This window comes from Miniopterus natalensis, chromosome 8 (assembly GCF_054644295.1).
Source record: "Miniopterus natalensis isolate mMinNat1 chromosome 8, mMinNat1.hap1, whole genome shotgun sequence".
NCBI lineage: Eukaryota > Metazoa > Chordata > Mammalia > Chiroptera > Miniopteridae > Miniopterus > Miniopterus natalensis.
In genome coordinates, this window is record NC_142088.1 from 75,678,620 (window position 1) to 75,699,672 (window position 21,053).

Here is a 21,053-nt window from a genome sequence, read left to right on the forward strand (position 1 = left end):
CATCTAGATGTTACTTCTTGACAGAAGGCCTTTCTCTTATTGTCAAAATCTTACAGGACCTGTATTCACTTTCAGTGTGGGCCTGCCATGTCCATTTTTACTTAAAATTAAGAAACAGGTCCTGGAATAATGTTTCATTCAGCATCATTTTGATATAACATTGATGAGAAAAAAACAATTCCCCGCCGAGTCCTTTGCTTTGTGGGGCTTACACGGTCTTCCCATGTCCATGGATTTTCTCTGGTGACCCTAGCCTCCTCTCCTGTAGCTCACATTTATTTCAGTGTTTAATATTAGAAGTGCTTTGGATCTTTATTTAGAAGTTTGGTGATGTTTTTGTTACCAGAAATATCCTATGGGAACTTAACTCTTGTTAGCCTATGATAAAATTTGTTCTAAGTCATTTTGTTAAAATCGCAGTTTCCAAGAACCTGTCAATGATATTAAGTGAGGATTTACTATATAATCAAAATTTAAAATTATGTTTGCCAGAAATGTCAGGAAAACGAAGAGCTTGCTTTTTCTGGTCTTTTTCCCTTTAAATCTTATTTCTTCTTAGAGGTATATTTATACCTTTTTGCCTTTTTGTTCTTCGTTTCAGAAATATATTCTTTCCAAAATTGCATACATATCTGAGCAGGAACCAAACCTCTTAGTCAGGGACATGAGAGAGCCCTATCTTGGCTCCGTTCTTTGGAGGGCTGTATTCTGGCTCTGCTTCAACTTTGCCTCCACCACCATCACCACCAGGGGAGTCAGGATTTTGTAGGAGCAAGGGGACATGCCAGGCCATCACCTGTGACTTCCCTGTCCTTCCTGACCACTGTTTTCAGCCTTTATTTCTCTATCCAAATGGCTCTGAGCCCATTTCATGGGCCTGTGCATGTTCATTTTTCCCAAATCCATTCTCTCAAGGTGGCTCACATGATGTATGTACCCCTAGGGGGCATGGCTAAGATGCAACAATTTACAGAGGTATGTAGAACAAACTTACATGGGGACTGGGATGTTCATGGGAATGCTCATATTCTTCCATGTTAAATAATGGATCTGAGAGTAAGAAATAAGTAGGGGGGCCTACACGCCAGGGACCAGGGCCTGGCTCTCCTCACACTGCCATGACCTTGGATTCTTGTCTAGGTTTTCATCTGAAATCTGGACTCCCAGACAGCTTTGCAGATATGTCAAGCAGAGGATAAAACATTTTGTTTAAAACTCTGTTCATTTTATTTGTAACCACTCATATCTAGACATATAGTATATAGGCCTCTATTTGTACCCTTGCCGTAGGTTGCACAAATTAGGGCAGGTCTCTTCAGAGCTGCTTCTTGGCAGCTCCTTGTTTTTTTAATGTCTTCAAATGATAGACATTTTCAGCAGTATGGCCAAGAACCCTTCTTTCCCCTAAGGTACAGCAAATTTCTTCATCTCCACAGTCACTCTCCATCCCTCTACCATGGCATCAGACTCAGATCTGATGAGTTACGAATAAAAAAATTACTTTTCCTGACACATAATTAAAGAATAAATCTGATAAATTCTTTTCGCCAATTTGTTAAGTTTTCCATTTGGCTTTTTTTTTTCTTTTTTGGTCTTAGCTGTCTATGATGTAGTGGAAGAAAAGCTAGAAAATGAGCCAGACTTCCAGTACATTCCGGAGAAAGCCCCACTAGATAGCATCCATCAGGATGACCATTCCCTGCGGGAGTCGATGATCCAGCTAGCTGAGGGGCTTATCACTGGAACAGTCCTGACACAATTTGATGTAAGTAATATGGTATTATTTTTTTTTAAGATTTTTTTATTGATTTCGAGAGAGAGAGAAAAATCGATGTGAGAGGGAAACATTGATCAGCTGTCCCCCACACCCGCCTCTACTGAGGATTGAGCCCACGATCCAGGCATGTACCCTGACAGGGAATTGAACCAGCAACCTTTCAGTGCACAGGACGATGCCCAACGAACTGAGCCATACCAGCCAGGGCAATATTGTATGATTTCTTAACTGCCTATCTATCAGAATTTACAAACTAAAATAGCATTCTGAGAAATATTTGAGATATGTTCTAAAATATAAAGTTTTAAAAATTGCTACCAAAATTCTGGCTATGGTTACATAAATAGATGTCTACTTGAAAGAGAAGAATAGGGAGATTTTTATGCATATGTCATCCAACTAAATTTTTTTTTGTAATTAAGTAGCTCTTTTTTGCCCTGGCTGGTGTTGCTCAGTGGTTCAAGCATCGACCCACGCACCTAAGGGTCTCGAGTTTGATTCCCCTGTCAAGGGCACATACCTGGGTTGCAGGTTGGATCCCCGGCCCGGTCGGTGCGTGTACAGGAGGCAACTAATTGATGTGTTTCTCTCACAGTGATGCTTCTCTCTCTTCCCTTCCTTCCCTTCTACTCTCTCTCTAAAAAATCAGTGGAAAAAATACCCTTGGGTGAGATTAACAAAAAACCACAAAAGTGACTGTCTTTGTAAAAGTTGGCGGATGAAGATAGGCAGTCGTGGACTTCCAATAACTTCCGTGCCTTGTCATATTTAACCTTCCTCTAATTTTTTTCATGTACTTACCTGTCATTAATATTTGTTGATCTGAAGTATATGTTATAGATAACTCACTAAAACATTTTTAACTAAAAGAACATTTAGGGTATGCCAGTTTTTATTTTTTTAAGTTCTGGATTCATATACTATAAACATCTACAAAGTAAATGAAAGCTAAATGTTTTCTGCAGATTTCCTATTCAAAATTTCAGGTACTTTTTTGCTGTAAGCAAAATTGTTATTATTTGTTTTGCCATTCTTCAAACCTGATACATAATTCATGTCAGAAATTGTGCAGAATTTACCTTTACAAATCTGGTTTAATATCCTATCAGCCTAAGGTACATCATTGTATAGATGAGTTACTCTAAGGGAAAAAAACCTGTTTCATAGCACAGAAACAAGTCTGAAAAACAAAACAGAAACTCTTGATGGCTTGCTGGACTCATCTTGTACCTTTTTTTTTTTTTTTTTTTTTTAGCAACTATATCGGAAAAAACCTGGAATGACAATGTCTTGTGCCAAATTACCTCAGAACATTTCCAAAAATAGATACAGAGATATTTCGCCTTGTAAGTATCTTTGATCTCTGTATGTTATGCTTAATCGTTTTAACATAACTTTATTAAAACATTCATTCTTTGAAATTTTTTCAGATGATGCTACACGGGTCATTTTAAAGGGTAATGAAGATTATATCAATGCAAATTATATAAATGTAAGTTTATTTTTATTATGTCTGTGCCATTGGTATAAGAGGGGCAACTGTAAACTTTAAGATTTATTCCTTTTTGTTAAAAGCCTAACCCTGAGAGAATATTGAAACTTCCAGATATTGAAAAATATTTTTAAATTAATGTTAAAAAATAGTTTGTTACTGGCAATTAATATATACATAGAACAGTGGAATGTGATAATCTAGTCCAGTAATAGGCTGAAATAAAGACTAGAATTTTGTTTATGGTAGAGATAGCCTTTTAAATCACTGAAGATAAAACAGACTGTCTAGTGAATGAGTTGGGTCTGTATGGAATATATCACTGTAAGGAGGTTTCCCCCACCCATGGGGTAAAAAAATGGATTATTACTTTTTCCTTAACTTTGTGTTACGGAAAATTTCAAACATAAAAAGTAGAGGAAGTACACATGACTCAGCTTCAACAATTACCAACTCATGGCCAACTTTTTTTCACCTATTCCCCTACTCTGTCCCCACACCTCCACATTGTTTTGAAACAAATCCACACATCATATCATTTATCTATAAACACTTTACCTACACACCGTTGAGGTCAGCATACATTTTAGCTATATCAAAATATAAATGTAAGAAATGGACATGAAAGTACTTGGAGGAAATATGTGAGAATTGTTTAAAAATCTCAGAAAGGGGAAGGTTTTTCTAAGCTTAGGTACATGTCTAAGCTATAAAGAAAAGATTGATGAATTTGGCAATATAAAAACTTTAATTTGGGGGTGCTTTAAAACGTGCTAAAATGATAAACTGAATTTTTAAAATACTACAAAGGGCTTATTTCTTCAATATATGAAGAGCTCTATAAACGAGTAAGAAGATACAATGCAATGAATATAATGAAGGATATGTAAAGACAGTTCATGGGAAAGGTTTATGCAAATGACTTAAAAAAAGTTTTATGGCATTTTCAGTTCTATACAAAAGTAGAATAGTTTGCAGAGCCCCCTCTCCCCAACACCACCACAAACCTGTTACCCAGCTTCAAGAACTAGCAGCAAATGGCCAGTCTTATTCCATCTAAACTAACCCCTACATTATTTTTTTAAAGCTCAAATATATCACTTTTTGTAAATACAGTCAATTCTTGTTATTTGTGATAGTCTATAAAGTCTTCATTAACCCTGAATTAGCGAATACTGAATTCTTGCTCCAACGGAAAATATAGGGTTAGGTTTCCATGAGCCTCTAAGTTGCAACATTTTTGTCAGCCGATCAATAAATACAGAATCTTGTTTCTGTTTAAAGATACCTTATTTAATACCCATTGTTGATTAATTAACATTGAACTCACAGCCAACAGCACTGTAACTCATGCCTGAAGGAAGCTTATCTAACGTGTGTTCTCCATAAGGCATATCATGGCCTCCTTACACTTCAGCACTACCCTTGGGGCCTGTTTTAAACAGTGAAATCACTAACAACAAGCACAAAATTTTAAAAACATGGCACTAAATAGACTGCAAAAAGGACAGTTGTTTACAGTCTGAGAGCAGAAAAACAAGAAGGCAGAACAGCAACATCTTACTCAACGTGAACTGGAAATGTACACTTTGGGTGGCTCAAATATTTTACCTCTTTGGACATGTCTAAATCACCATGAAAGCTCTGGAAGCACTTTGGGATTACAATTAAATTTTAGCAAGTAAACAAACTTACAAATACAGAATCTGTGAATAATGACGATTGACTATTTTTATATATATCTCTGAGGAACTTTTTTATTTTTATTTTTTAGCCAAACCACAATACCATTATAACACTTAGAAAAATAAATAATTAAATAAATAATACACTCAAATTAAATTTACACCAAGAAAAGCGCAAAGCAAAATGGCAGAGAATTATTTTTCACTTATTAGATTGAAATATCAGAAAGTTTGATAATACTATATATAAGTCTATATCCTTTATCTGAAAACTTGAGATCAAATATGCTTTGGAATTTAGAATTTTTTTAGTTTTTTAAGGTTATTAAGTATATATGCCATATATTACATAGGTAGCACCCCTAGCAGGCTATAATCAGTATATTAATATTCAACAACCAACTGTGGATATTTCCACTGACAGTCTTAGATGAGTTCAACTCAGATATTGCTGTCAAATGAGACCAAGTGAGGTCAAGTGTACCGAAAGAAAAAGATAGAGTTACACTTTACAGCACTGGGGATTTCAGAATTGTGGATCGTGGATTATGGGTGTATTAAGGACATTATCAGGAAACAGGCATTTCTCACACATTATTGGTAAAAATATAAATAGGTACAACCTTTTTGGAGAGCATTTTGGCACTATCTGAAAAAATTCTAAATGCACATACACTTTGATCAAGCCTTGTCATTTCTTCCTGTTGCCCATACAAATAGGTTTCTTAGTGTGCACAGAAATTTTAGGTTTGCAAAAGTATTCAGTGTAGCTTTGTTTATGGTAGCAAATAGATTAGAAGTAACTTAAATATCTGTTAAATAAACTATGGTATATTTATACAGTAGAGCCACTAAAAAGAATATTCTAATTACTAATCTGACATGATCTCAAAGATAAAGTGGAAAAAAAGAAGCGAAATGCAGATCAACATTATATGCTGACACTTATGTTACAGAAAAAAAGGAAAATAGTTTTGCATGTTCATTTGTGTGTTGTACATTGAATATCTCTGAAGGGATATATTAGCAACTAGAAAAAAGGATTGCCCCTCTGGACATAAACTGGAGGCTGGAGTGGAAGGGAAGCGTCTTTCTCTGTTCACCCTGTGGTGGTCTTCCATCGCCACGTGCACATGCCACCTTTTCTTTTTTTACATTGAATCTTGAAAAACATAGTAGGATGATGACTCACCTTACCCAAATATGATCTTACCTCCCTCTGAAAATAATAATGAACTTAAAATAGTTTTCTTTTATGTTATATATTATGTAAAATTTAAACTAAAATGGCAGTTTTTGCTCCTCACAGATTTTACCAGTAAGTGTTTAGAGACCAAGACTCTGCCTCTGAAACTGGGTTCTCAGTAAAACGTCTCTTGAAACCATAACAGTGCTTTGGAAAATATGTGATTTTCTGTTTCTGCTAATTGGAAGATAAAGATGTATAACTATTGGCCATTGCCAAAAAATTTCTTGTACAGATAAAATAAAAAATTGTTGATAAAGATTTGTACTGACCAGCTGGTGTGGCTTAGTTGACTGAGCATCATCCTGTGCACCGAACAATTGCCGGTTTGATTCCCTGTCAGGGCATATACCCAGGTTGCAGATTCAATCCCCTGGTGAAGCACATATGCAAGTCAACCAATCGATGTTTCTCGCCCCCTCCTTCCCCCCTTCCCCTCCCCCCTCAAAGCAAGCCCTTTTTTTTTAAAGATTTGTTGTACTAACTTTTCAGTTTATTGAGATTAGTTGTGTTCAGTTATTACTTAGTGGATGATTTTCATATGTTTGATTATAGTAAAAAGTACTAATATAAAAGATTTTATTTTTGTGTCTTTTTCTTTTAAGATGGAAATTCCTTCTTCTAGCATTATAAATCAGTACATTGCTTGTCAAGGGCCATTACCACACACTTGTGCAGATTTTTGGCAGATGACTTGGGAACAAGGTTCCTCCATGGTTGTAATGTTGACCACACAAGTTGAACGTGGCAGAGTAAGTCATACTTGAATCTTACACATTGCTTGGGCCTTCTTCAAAGTACATTGTATATACTATAATCTTTTTTTATAACCTTTAAGCCCATTGAGGACAGAAAGTAGATTAGTGCTTGTCCAAGTCTGGAGTGGGGTAAGGGGAGTGGGATAGAGGAATGAATGCACAGTGATTACTAATGGATATGGGATTTCTTTTGGGAGTGATGAAAATGTTCTAAAAGTGATTGTGGTGGTGGCTGCACAGCTCTGTGAGTATACTAAAAATAAACTGTGTACTTTTTAAAAATGTTTTTATTTTTCAATTACAGTTGATGTACATACAGTATTATAGTTGCAGGTGTATAACCTACTGATTAGACATTTTATATAATTTATGAATGATCAACCCAATAAATCTGTTATCCATCTGACACCATGCATAGTTATTACAATATTATTGACTATATTCCTATGTTGTACTTTACATTCCTATGACTATTCTGTAACTAACAACTTGTACTTAATCCCTTCACTTTTTCACTCATTCCCCCAGCCCCTCTCCCATTTGTCAACCATCAAAATGTTCTCTGTATCTGTGAGTCTGTTTCTGTTCTGATTGTTTCTTTATTTTGGTTTTTAGTGTCCACATATAAGTTCAGTCTTCTGGCATTTGTCTTTCTCTGTCTGGCTTATTTCACTCAGCAAAGATCCTCTAGGTCCAAACATGTTGTTGCAGGTGGCAAAGTTTCATTCTTTTTTATGGCCGAATCATAATTGTATATTTGTACCACTTCTTCTTTACTCGTTCATCTATTGATGAGCATCTAGGTTGCTTCCATATCTTGGCTATTGTAAATACTGTTGCAATGAACATATGGACATAAATGTCTTTTCAGTTTAGTGTTTTAAGTTTCTTCAGATAAATACCCAGAAGTGAAATTGCTGGGTCCTTCGCTGTCTCTTGTTATAGCCTTTGTTTTAAAGTATATTTTATCTGGTATAAATATTGCTATCCCAGCTTTTTTTTTTTCCCCCCATGAAATGACTTTTTCTATCCTTTTATTTTCAGTCTGTGTGTGTCTTTCGATCTGAAGTGAATCTTTTGTAGACAGCACATGTAAGGGTCATGTATTGTTATCCATTCAGCCACCATATATCTTTTGATTGAGGCATTACGCCCATTTGCATATAAAGTAATTGTTGATAGATAAATGTATTTATTGCCATTTTTTATTCATATTTTTTACCTTTTTTCCCCCCTTCTTCTGAAGAAGACCCTTTAACATTTCTCTTAATACTGGTTTGGCAGTAGTGAATTTCTTCAGCTTTTTCTTATCTGGGACGCTCTTTTATCTGTCCTTCAATTCTAAATGATAGCTCTGCTAAGTAATCTTGGTTTTAGGTCCTTTTTTTTTATTATTTTGAATATTTCTTGCCAATCCCTTCTGGTCTTCAAAGTTTCTGTTGAGAAATCAGCTGGCAGTCTTATGGGAGCTCCCCTGTAGGTGACTGCTTTTCTGTTGCTGCTGTTAAGATTCTCTCTTTGTCTTTAACCTTTGACTTTTCTTTTTTTTTTTTTTAGTTGATCTGAGGGAGGGAGGGAGGGAGGGAGGGAGAGAGAGAGAGGCATCAATGTGTGAGAGAAACCTCAATTCGTGAGAGAAACATCGATTGGTTGCCTCCTGCAGTGCACCCTGACTGGGGATCAAACCAGCAAAACCTTTTGTACAGGACCACACTCCAGCCAACTGAGCCACACTGGCCAGGGCAACCTTTGGCATTTTAATGCTATATCTTGGTGTGGAGGTCTCTTTGGCTTCATCTTGTTTGTAACTCTGTGTTTCCCGGACTTGTATGTCTGCTTCCTTCATCGGGTTAGGGAAGTTTTCTGTCATTTTTTTCAAATAAGTTATTTTTTAAAAATAGCTCTGTCTCTTCTCCTCCGGCAGCCCCATGATGTGAATGTTGGTACACTCAAAGTTGTCCCAGAAGCTGCTTATACTGTCTTCATATGTTTTTTTTTTTTGACTTTTTTTCTTTCTGTTCTAATTGGGTGTTTTCTGCTTCTATATCTGCCAAATCACTGATTTGATCTGCTTCACTATACTCTACTGTTGATTCCCTGTAATGTATTCTTTTTAACATCGATTTGATGTTCCACTTACTTATGCATTCATTGGTTGATTTTTTTATGTGACTTGACTGGGAATCAACCTTGGCATATCAGAATGACACTCTAACCTACTGAGCTACCTTCCAGGACGCCCCATATTTTATTCCTTATTTTAGTTATTCTTCATTTCTGACTGGTCCTATCTTCTTTGTTGAAGTTCTCACTAAGTTCATCTACTCTTCTTCTAAGTTCATTGAGCATTGTTATGACCAGTGTGTTGAACTCTACATCCAACAGGTTGTTAGTCTCCACTTTGTTTAATTCTTTTTCTGGAGTTTGTTCAGTTCTTTCATTTGGGACATGTTTCTTTTTCTCCTCATTTTGGCTGCCTCCCTGTATTTGTATCTATATATTAACTAGAGCTGCTACTACATCTCCTGGGCTTGGTAGATTGGCCTTACATAGTAGGTGTCCAGTAGGGCCCAGTAGCACAGTCTTCATGATCACCTGAGCTGGGCATTCCAGGTTCCCCCCTTCCCCATGGGCTGGGTACACCCTCCTGTTGTCATTGATCCTTGATTGCTGTTGGCACCTCAGTGGGAGGGTTTTACCCTCAGGCTGATTGACTGCAAGAACTGGCTATGGCCACCTTGGAGAATCAGCTGTGGTAGGGGCCGACCCCACAGAGCAGGACTTTTCAGCAGGGCTCTGGTGCCTGCTGAGCCCACCCATAGAGTGTGTCACTTGTGGAGGTGGTTGGGTGATGCTTTGGTGTGTTCTGAAGCTGTTCACCGGGTGCACTGGCTCTAGGACCTCCTGCGAGGTGCAGGCCAAGGTCAGCTGCCACCTGGGCCCTGCCTAGGGTCACCATGCCTGAGCACAAAGTGATCTGAAGATGGCTACTACTTGTCCTGGGTGTGGACAGGCCAAGCTGCTAAACACTGCAGGCTGCTGCTAGTGTCAGGCCTGGGGCCACTTAGTAAGAGGTATGGGGTATACTAAGGCCAGATGCTGCTTGTTTGAGAGTTTTGGGGAAAGTCCACAGCATGAGCCAAGGCAAGTCTTTTGTATGAAAAAGCCACTGGAAAGGGATTGGGTGGGCCGACAAGTTGGGTGGGCAGTCTTTGGGAGTCACCAAGGTGGGCAAATAGTGTTAGCCAGGTTGATGGAGTCTCAGATATGGCTCAAGAGCAATGCCTGGTGGTGATGGAAAAAAATTAAATTAAAAAATAAATTAAAAAAAAAAGCCCTGCCAGGCATGGCTCAGCAGTTGAGCATCAACCTAGGATCCAGGAGATCGTGGTTCAGTTCCCGGTCAGGGCATATGCCTGGGTTGTGGGCTCAATCCCCAGTCGGGGGTGTGCAGGAGGCAGCTGATCAATGATGACTCTCTCATCATTGATGTTTCAGTTCTCTCTCTCCCTCTCCCTTCTTCTCTCTGAAATCAATAAAGATATATTTTAAAAGGGGGAGGGAAAGAGGAACACCTTGAACTCCAGCAGCCCTCTGTCTTAACCACAGTCCTCACTGGTTTTCACAGGCAGAGTTATAGGGACTTCTCTTCCTGGTACTGAAACACTGGTCTGGCGCTGGGACATTTTGCTCCTCAGGGGGCCCCTCCACAGCCCCAATATTCCTCCTGATTTTTTACTGTTACACGTGGGTGTGGGACCAGCCCATTTTGTGTCTTTGCCCCTTCTAGCGATCAGACATGGCTTCTTTATATCCTTAGTTGTAGGACTTTTGTTGAGCTAGGCTTCAGGCAGTTCTGAATGATGTTGTTCTGCAGTTTAGCTATAATTTTGATGTGGTTGTGGGAGGAGGTGAGCACGGCATTTACGTACCCTGCCATCTTGACTGGAAGCTGAATTATGTACTTATATGGATGAATTGTATGGTCTGTGAATTACATGTCAGTAAAGCTGTCTTTTAAAATTCCAGTTGTGAAAATAAATGGATTGTATTTGGCATTTTAGTTGAAGATTCTTTTCTTGTTGTTAATTTAAATCTAAAAATATGAAAATTAGTGCACGATTTTGCCATCCTCATAGCAGTAATTTACTCAGGCAAGAATTCATCACACATGGTAAAACATTGAATGAAAGCTTGTTGTATACAGGATATTTGCAGTCTCAAAATATATCCATATTATTACAAAGAGAAAAAAATGACGAAAGAGAAATGTTAATAGTTGACAGATCTAGGTGAAGTGTGTATGAGAGTTTATTAAATTTTTCTTGTAACTTTTCTCTTAAGTTTGAAAGTTATGTTAAAATATTATAATTTTTAATTTTTATATATATATATTGATTTTAGGTGAAGTGTCACCAGTATTGGCCAGAACCCACAGGAAGTTCATCCTATGGATGCTACCAAGTCACCTGCCACTCAGAAGAAGGAAATACTGCATATATCTTCAGGAAGATGACACTCTTTAACCAAGAGGTAGGAAAGCAAGATATCCATCTACTTATTAGAATTATTACGTTCAAGGTGAAGACTTTGAAAGCTGAAAATGTTTTTAATCTGAGTTCTGGTTACTAAAAAATATTATTTTAAATTATTGAATTATTTGCTTTGTTGGGATGATTGGGAATCTCATTAAGTGTATTTTCTTTCTATAATAACTGTATTTCCAATTTCTATAGTTAAATATGAGTAGTCAGTGAAAAAAGAATCTAGTAAATAAATACTTATTAGTCTTAAAACTATGCATAGTCATAAAAACTCAAATACATAGAGTTTTTGGTTGTAAAGATTTTTTTCTAGTAAGTAATATCAGTAAAGTATATGGAAATGGAAAGAACAATTAATTGTAAGTTATCAAATTATTCCCCTGTTTTAAAAGAGTAGAGAAGAGAAATTTCAGTCTCCTCAGTAGTAAGGGGAAAGATCATAGGCAGGACCCTCCCACAGCAGATAGAATATAGCTTTCTAATTGTTCTTACTGCCACCTGAGTCACTGTCCTCGGCTTCCAAATCCAGACCCAGAGATGGAAATGATTAATAAATGATGGCTCAATAACCCACTTGGAAGATGTGTGTGGAGGATGGCATGCTGTCAGTCATGTCAGTCTGCTAGAAATAATGTACCCCACTTTTATTGCCTGCAACTAGGTACTCCCCTGCCCACCCACCTTTGGTCTTGAAGGGGGCTGTAAGAAAGAAGCAATTGCTAGAGAAGAGCAAATAGCACAAACTGTGAAGCCCCAGGGCTATCCCTTTGGAAATGAGAATCCCATCACCACTACCCTCATTAAAGGAGCCCAGCAAGGTAGAGCCTTACTGACCAAAAAGGAAGGAGCTAGAAGTTGTGCTGATTTATATTAAAGGAATCTGGCATTGAATAAAGCTAAAGTTAAAAGAAATTAAAAATTGAATAGTTCCAAAACCTTATGGGCTAGAGATTCCATCAGAATGAATTTAGTATTTAGGGTTATATACTATGTAGCTTATGGTCTAACATAACAAGGCAGGCCAATAAGATGTTGCTTCATGCTCATCTGGTGTGGCTCAGTGGTTGAGCATCGACCTATGAACCAAGAGGTCACTAGTTTGATTCCCGGTCAGAGCACATGCCCTGGTTGCGGGCTCGATCCCAGTAGGGGGCGTGCAGGAGGCAGCTGATCGATTCTCTCTCATTGATGTTTCTGTCTCTCTATCCTTCTCCCTTCCTCTCCTATAAATCAATGAAAACATGGGGGAAAAAAGAGATATTTCTTCATTTTCTCAAGTAGATACGACAGGCTGTAAATAGTTACATAGAGTAACGGTTATATCTTCAACGTGGTCTCTTCGATGTACGCCACCTATAGATTATCCACAGCAGTTTTATACACTATAGTGGCTTTTCTTTGCCACTGGGCATGATCTTCAGTTTTTATTCTACATTTATTTTGAAATTTTATTTTCCTGATTTCCATGATTTCACTTATTTTTTAGGATTAGTCAACTTTGTTCACACTTTACCATATTTGTTCACCCAATAGTTGTTTAGTTTTCTTTGCAAACCATGAATACCTCAAAACTATGCTGACACAAATTAGTTTCCAAAGTGTGACCCCAATATAACCGAGAAAATAAACTTGCTGTCATATAAATACATACATATGTGGATGAAGGGACAAACACTGTCCCAAAACTAATTAAAATATGATTTTACATGGCCCATCCTTGTAGGTTATTGGTACCATTAAATTCTTTTGTTGGTAATAATCAAAGGTAGTCTACATTAGATGCCTTCAGTTCACTTTACAGTTACAGTATTCTGAAAAATTCATTATTACATTATACTGAGTAATCTTCAGGAACTCTTTTATCCGTCCCTTTCTTAATTACCCTTTATTTTCATGGTCTTTTCAGGAAATGCCCTTTAATGTAAATGACAATAACCAGATTTCATATTGTTGAATGGCTATAGCTACTGATGATTGAGCATAAGATTTCAGACAGCTAATTGGGAGATTTGCAGGTTCTCTCATAGGATCCTTTCAACGGAAGACTGTCCCTTTGAGGTATAGATGTTGTTTCATTTGCAACTGAAGAAAGCAAGGCTCTGAAATGTTAAATGCCTTAAGGACAGAGTGGAGATGAATAAATCCAAAGTCTTTTTCTCTTTTCTACCAACTCCTGGCTCCCAAAAAAGAATTAAGCCCTGATTCTACTTTGTGTTTTTATGATCTTCAGTTGTGTGTTCTTTTTAAATATATCTTTGTTGATTTCAGAGAGGAAAGGAGAGGGAGAGAGAGATAGAAACATCAATGATGAGAGAGTCATTGATCAGCTGCAGCCCGCAACCCGGGCATGTGCCCTGACCAGGAATCGAACCCCGTTTGCCTGGATCCTAGGTCGATGCTCAACCACTGAGCCGCGCCCGGCTGGGCATGATCTTCAGTTTTTATTCTACATTTATTTTGAAATTTTATTTTCCTGATTTCCATGATTTCACTTATTTTTTAGGATTAGTCAACTTTGTTCACACTTTACCATATTTGTTCACCCAGTAGTTGTTTAGTTTTCTTTAAATGTTTTCTAGAATTGTTTTTGCCTGTTTACTTATCATCTGAAAACATTCTTTACAAATATAGAAATTGAGTTATAAGAAGAGTAATGGTCCAAATGGCCAGTACTTAAATGGATACAACTGTTTCTATAAAATGGTTTCTTTTTGTTGAAATTTTGGGTTTTATTGAGTATATAGATTACTTTGGGGAGAGGTAGTGGGAGTAGTTTCTTTTGCTTTCCTTCTAAAATTAAAATGACATGAATATTTATTTATAAGATAATTCCTAAATCAAGGTGCATACTTTTTCATTTACACTTAGAAAAATGAGAGTCGTCAACTCACTCAGATCCAGTACATAGCCTGGCCTGACCATGGTGTCCCTGATGATTCCAGTGATTTTCTGGATTTTGTTTGTCACATACGAAATAAGAGGGCCGGCAAGGAAGAACCTGTTGTTGTTCATTGCAGGTATTCTATTTTCTTTTATGATGGACTAGCTGACATTTTTTAAAGGGAGTATAGTATGTGTTTTATTTTGTCCTTAAGTTGTGATTTTCACTATAATTAGAACTCAAAGCCATCCTTTGAAGGTAGAAGGCAAAGGTTATGTTTCAGTATTATTGTCAGAAAGTTTATCATAAGAAGTAAAAATAATACTCTATTGCACTGATGTTAGAAACTTGCCGTTTTCACAGTTTAATATCTCTGAAATTGGGATTTGTTGTTTTACAATTGATGATATCTTAGACTTGATGAAATATAATAATGTACACATTAGATTTAAATTCCCCCCTCTCAGCAAGGTACTCCTTGCCCCTCTCAGCACATTTGGTGAGTACTTCTCACCTCTTGGAATGGCCCTACCCAGTACCATCCACGATAAGCCATTTTCAGGAGCTCCAGGTGAGTGATAGTAAGCTACCCTCCCTTTCAGACTCATGCCCTCCTCTGCCCTTAAAGGGCCAAGTACAGTGACTCCAGCCTTCAATGCCACCATCCAGGAGATTGAGACAAATTATTTTCTCTCTATTCTAGCCACCTCTCTTACTAAGTGATTTATTCAGAGGATGTATTGAAGTATCTCTTTATCTTTAAACTTCTAAGTACTTTTTAAAAACACACTTTCAAATCAAAAACAGATTATAGGACCAAATATTTGAGAGGCAAAATGGCAGGGATGGTGAACACACTTGGCCATTTCATATTCCAAATATCTCATATCCATGTTCACAGAGATACTTCAAAAAATTGTTCTTGATCATCTGTATGGTAAAGTTTAATCAAAAATTTGTCTTTAAGACTGATATATTTAAGTGTGTAAAATACTATCTTCTGTGTATTTGTTAATGATAGATTACTGTAATTCTATTTTTTTAATTGAATTTATTAGTTAATTTGGCTAATAAAATTTACAGGTTTAAGATGTACAATTCTATAATACATTATCTGTATATTATGTCATGTGTTCACTACCCCAAATCATATCTCTTTCTATCACCATTTATCCCCCCTTTACCCTCTTCTACCTTCCCCATTACCCTCTGGTAATGACCATACTGTTTTCTGTCTATGAGGTTCTTTTTTATTTTGTTTTGGTTTTGGGTTTCTTTGCTTAATCCCTTCACATTTTTTCACCCAGCCCTCCTACCCCTTCCCCTCTGACAGCTATGAGTCTGTTTCTATTTTGTTGTTATATTCTAAATATAAGTGAAGTCATATGGTATTTGTCTTTCTCTGACTGGCATATTTCACTTAGCATAATACTCTCCAGGTTCATCCATGCTGTTGTAAACTGTAAGATTTCACTATTTTTTATGGCTGAGTAATACTCCATTGTATAAATGTACCACAGCTTTTTCATCCACTCATCTACTGATGGGCATTTGGGCTGCTTCCAAATCTTGGCTATTATAAATAACACTTCAATGAACATAGGGGTGAATATATTCCTTTGAATTCGTGTTTTGGGTCTCTTTGGATAAACTACAAGAAGTGGAATCTGTGGGGCATAAGGCAGTTCCATTTTTATTTTTTGAGGTAATTTCATACTGCTTTCCACAGTGGCTCTACCAAGCTACGTTCTCAGCAACAGTGTAATAGGGTTCCCTTTTCTCCACATTCTTACCAACACTTGTTGTTTGTTGATTTATTGATGATAGCCATTATAACAGGTGTGAGGTGATATGATATCTCATTGTGGTTTTAATTTGCATCTCTCTGATGATTAGTAACTTTGAATATCTTTTCATATATCTTTTGGCTGTCTGTATGTCCTCTTTGGAAAAGGATCTATTCAAGTACTTTGCCCATTTTTTAATTGAATTGTTTGGTTTTTTAGTGTCGAGGGGGTTTTTTTGCTTGTTTGCTTGTTTGTTTTTTAAATATGTTTTTATTGATTTTAGAGGAGGAAGGGAAAGGAATAGAGAGAGAGAAACCTTGATGAGAGAGAAATATCAGCATCAATTGACTCCCTCCTGCACGCCCCTCACCCTGGGAATCAAGCCTGCAACCCGGGCATGTGCCCTGACCGAGAATCGAACTGGTGACCTCTTGTCTTGGGTTCACAGCTCAGTGCGCAACAACTGAGCCACACCAGCCGGGGAAGTGTTGAGTTTTATAAGCTCTTTATAAATGTTGGATATTAACCCCTTATCACATGTATCATTGTTGAATATGTTCTCCCATTCAGTGGGTTGAGTTTTCATTTTGGTGATGGTTTCCTTTTCTGCACAAACATTTTTTAGTTTGATGTCCCATTTGTTTATTTTTTCTTTTGTCTCCCTTGCCCGAGAAGATATATCAGAAAAAAGACTGCTACAAGAAATGTCAAAGATTTTACTGCCTATGTTTTCTCCTAGGATTTTTATGATTTTGACTCTTAACATTTAAGTCTTTAATCCATTTTAAGTGTGTTCTTGTGTATGGTGTAAGTTGGTGGTCTAGTTTCATTTTTTGGCATGCGTCTGTACTATATTCCCAACACCACTCTTGAATAGACTATCTACTCCATGGTATGCTCTTGCCTCCTTTGTCAAATATTATTTGCATAAAGGTTTGGGTTTATCTCTGGGCTCTTTATTCTGTTCCATTGGTCTATATGTCTGTTTTTATGCCACTACCATGCTCTTTTGATTACTATGGCCGTGTAGTATAGTTTTATATCAGATAGGGTGATTCCTCTAACTTTGTTCTTCTTTTTCAAGATTGCTGTGACTGTGCAAGGTCCCTTGTGGTTCTATATAAATTTTGGGAATATTTATTCTAGTTCTGTGAAATACACAGTTGGTATCTTGATAGGAATTGCATTGAGTCTACAGATTGCTTTGGGTATGGACATTTTAATTATGTTAATTCTTCCTATCCATGAATATGGTGTATGCTGCCACTTACTTGTATCTTCAGTGTCTTATAATTTCCCAAGTACAGGTCTCTTACCTCCATGGTTAAATTTATTCCAAGGTAGTTTATTTTCTTTGATGCAATTATGAATGGGATTATTTCCTTAGTTTCCCTTTCTGATAGTTCATTATTGGTGTGTAGAAATGCAACTGATTTCTGGATATTTATTTTGTATCCTGCTACTTTATTGAATTCATTTACTAGTTCCAGGTGGGTGTGGGTGTGGGTGTGTGAAATCTTTAAGATTCCCTATGTACAGTATCATGTCATCTGCAAACAATGGCAGTTTTACTTCTTCCTTTCCCATTTGGATGCCTTTTATTTCTTCTTCTTGTCTGATTGCTGTGGCTAGAACTTCCAGTACTATGAGCAATGCTTCCTTGTGAAATGAGCTTGGAAGTCTTCTCTCCTCTTGAATTTTTTGGAATAGTTTGAGGAGGATAGGTGTTAATTTCTCATTGAATGTTTGGTAGAATTCTGTGAAGCCATCCAGTCCACAGGAATTCTCTTTGTTGGAAGTTATTTGATTATTGCTTCAATTTCTAGCTGATGTAGTGTGTCATTTAAGGCCGTTATTTCCTTTTTGATTTTCTAGCAAGAAGATTTATTCATTGATGTCAATGGGGTCTTAACATCCTGTACTATGACTGTATTACTGTCAGTCTCCCTCTTTATATCCATCAAGGTTTGCTTTATGTATTTATGCACTCTTTGTTGGGTACATAAATGTTTACAAGTATTATATCCTCTTGTTGGGTTATCACTTTATCATTATGTAATGTCCTTCTTTGTCTCTTATTATGGCCTTTGCTTTAAAGTTTATTTTGTCAGATACAGCTTATTTTTTCATTTCCATTTGCATAAAATACCTTTTTTCCATCCCTTTACTTTTAGTCCAAAGGTACATTTCATTCTGAGGTGGGTCCTTGTAGACAGCGTATATACGGGTCTTGTTTCCTTATCCATTTAGCTGTCATATGCCTTTTGATTGGCACATTTAAGCCATTTACATTTAAAGTGATTATTGATAAGTATGTATTTATTGCCATTTTATTCTTTATAACTGTGTTCCTCTTTTTTCTTCTCCTTCCTTCTTCCTCCTCCTTGTTTTTTTTCCTTCTTCTTCCTTCTTCTTCTTCTTCCTCCTCCTTCTTGTCCAAAGCTGACCACTGAATGTGCTTTTTAAGGGGCCCCTTGTGAGGGGCTCTGGTGCAGGTTAGTGTCAGAAGCTGCCTATGCCTGGCTTGGGCGACCTGTTTGGAGCTAAAAGCGATCCACAGTTGGTGTGGCTGCCTCTGCAGGGCCTGGGTGTGCACGGAAGGATCAGACTGCACGCCAGGGCCCACTTTTATCTACACTGAACCCGGGGGCAGGTCAGCAAAAGTCCCTAGAAAACCCTGAGATCCGCCTCTGCCTACCTCCTCTTGCCGGCTGACTGTTAGGCTCAGTCACTGAAAGAGCCTCTGGCAGTACTTGAGTTCGTGCAGTAGGTTCTAAGTCAGTCACCAGGTAGGGGTGAGAGGTGTTCTCCAGATCTATACGGGTTCAATCTTTTTTTTTTTTTTAAACAACGTCCCATGTTGCTTTTTTAAAAAATTATTTTAGCGAGGGAGGGAATGAAGGAGAGGGAGAGAGAGACAGAGAGAGAGGGAAACAGTCAGTTACCTCCCATACCCACCCCAACTAGGAATCAAACCTGCTACCTAGGTATGTGCCCTTCTGGGAATCAAGCGGGCAACCTTCCAGTGCATGGGATGACACTCCAGCCAAGTGAGCTATACAGGCCAGAGATATACGGGTTCAATATTGGTACCAGTGCTGAATCTGAGGGTATTCAGCAAATATCCCAGGGTATACCAAACCTAGCTGCCACCTACTGGGTGCTTGCAAACCTTTGTTGTGGGGCAGGGTCTTAGAGTCATCAGGGTGAGGCCAGCAGAGTTCATCAGGCCTGAACAGACCAAGATTTGGCTTTGTAAAGGGAAGGCTCTGCACCAGTCAGGCATGTCGGGGGGAAATTTTCTCCTGTCCCAGAGCCATGCAACTCTGTCTGTTTCAGATTCTGCCAGGAGCCTGATCTCAGCAGGGAGGGGCCCCTGGGAGTCAAGAGAGGGTTAGGTGCTGGTTTGGTTTTGGTGAAGTTGGGGGGGGATGGCTTCTCCCTCAGAGCCACACCACTCAGACTGTCCTGGATTCTGCCCTGATAGCAGGGTTGAGCCACCCAGAGTCAAGAGAGTGAGGCTTCTAGGAGCTTGGAGAGTAGGGCTAGAGGATCTACTATGAGGGGGAGGTATCAGTCAGGACCACAAGCAAGTGGAGGGAATGGCTCCCCTAAGCCACCCAACTCAGTCACTAACACCCCTTGAGTCTGCTAGACCTCTATACCCCAACCCAAGCTGCTGTATCCTTAGCAAGGCAGAAGCTCTGCAGGGTGGGTCAACAGGGAGACCAGAGAATGAGACAGTTCCTTTCCCCAGGCTGATGCTGCACAGAGGGGCGTGCTCCACCCAAGAAAGAGGGCATCTGTGGTGCAGTAGAGTGACAGCAGAGAGGGTCCAGGCAGTTGTCCCCTCAGCTCTCTCCCCATAGCCACAATCCCCAGTCTCTCCTCACACAACTTGAATCTGCTCCGCCCTTCTTCAACCAGAGCCGAGGATGAGTAGCTGCAAACAGAATGTTGTGTATTCACCCTTTAAGAGAGTGTCTGAGTTCCTATCGGACTCCCATTTCTCCCTGGCAGACAAAAGTCTCTTCCTGCTTTTCATAGTCAGATGTTATGTGAGTGCTTCTTTCAGGCTCTGGTGGTCTGGGCTGGGGAGCCCAGCTTGGGCTTGAGATCCCATGCTTCTCAGGGGAAGCACCCCCACAGCTGAGCTATCCCTCCAGAAGCTCAGCCACCACCCATAGGAGCAGGTCCAGCCTTCTTTGTATCTCTGCACTTGCTACCAGTCTGGATATGGCTTCTTCTGTAAATTCTTCTGTAAATAAGACTTCTCTTCAGCTAGTCTTCAGTTGGTTATTCAGGTTGATAGCTCTGTATTTTAGTTGTACTTTCAGTTTGGAGAAGGTAGGTGTAGCTTCTTGGATCCCCTCCTCTATTATTTTTCATTTTAAAGTGTTGTTGCTCCAATAAACTTCTATATCTTGTTCATATTTTAAAAACTGAAATGTAATTTTTTTAAAATAGAACTTTAAACAACTAACAATGGGGGAGGGGTAGACATAAACCATTTTCATCTTTATTGTGTGAAATTTTTATCAATTTTCAAAATATTTTTAGTTGCCCTGCTACTTTTATAATATTAAACATTAAAATCAAATTGTTCTTCTGTATTATGATTCAGAACTTTAGTTTTCTGCACAATATCCACAGAAGTTTAATGGAATAGTATCATTAACACCTTGCCCCATATTTGTCTTTTTTAGTGCTGGGATTGGAAGAACTGGGGTTCTTATTACTATGGAAACAGCCATGTGTCTCATTGAATGCAATCAACCAGTTTATCCACTAGACATTGTAAGAACAATGAGAGATCAACGAGCCATGATGATCCAAACACCCGTAAGTACCGTACTTCATGTATCCCTGCGTATTCTCAACAT

The 21,053-nt window shown here is 38.2% G+C and overlaps 1 protein-coding gene across 4 annotated transcripts in view; it reads left to right on the top strand.

Annotated features, from left to right (window-relative positions):
- PTPN4 (protein tyrosine phosphatase non-receptor type 4) overlaps positions 1-21,053 on the top strand; it is a 174,205-nt gene that overhangs the window by 144,308 nt on the left and 8,844 nt on the right. For all 4 annotated transcript variants that reach the window (XM_016209806.2, XM_087819904.1, XM_087819905.1 and 1 more), the window contains 7 exons: positions 1,599-1,765; positions 3,033-3,123; positions 3,208-3,269; positions 6,806-6,952; positions 11,363-11,491; positions 14,371-14,519; positions 20,877-21,012. In XM_016209806.2, coding sequence (XP_016065292.2) covers positions 1,599-1,765; positions 3,033-3,123; positions 3,208-3,269; positions 6,806-6,952; positions 11,363-11,491; positions 14,371-14,519; positions 20,877-21,012 — 881 coding nt within the window. The remainder of the gene's footprint in view (positions 1-1,598; positions 1,766-3,032; positions 3,124-3,207; positions 3,270-6,805; positions 6,953-11,362; positions 11,492-14,370; positions 14,520-20,876; positions 21,013-21,053) is intronic.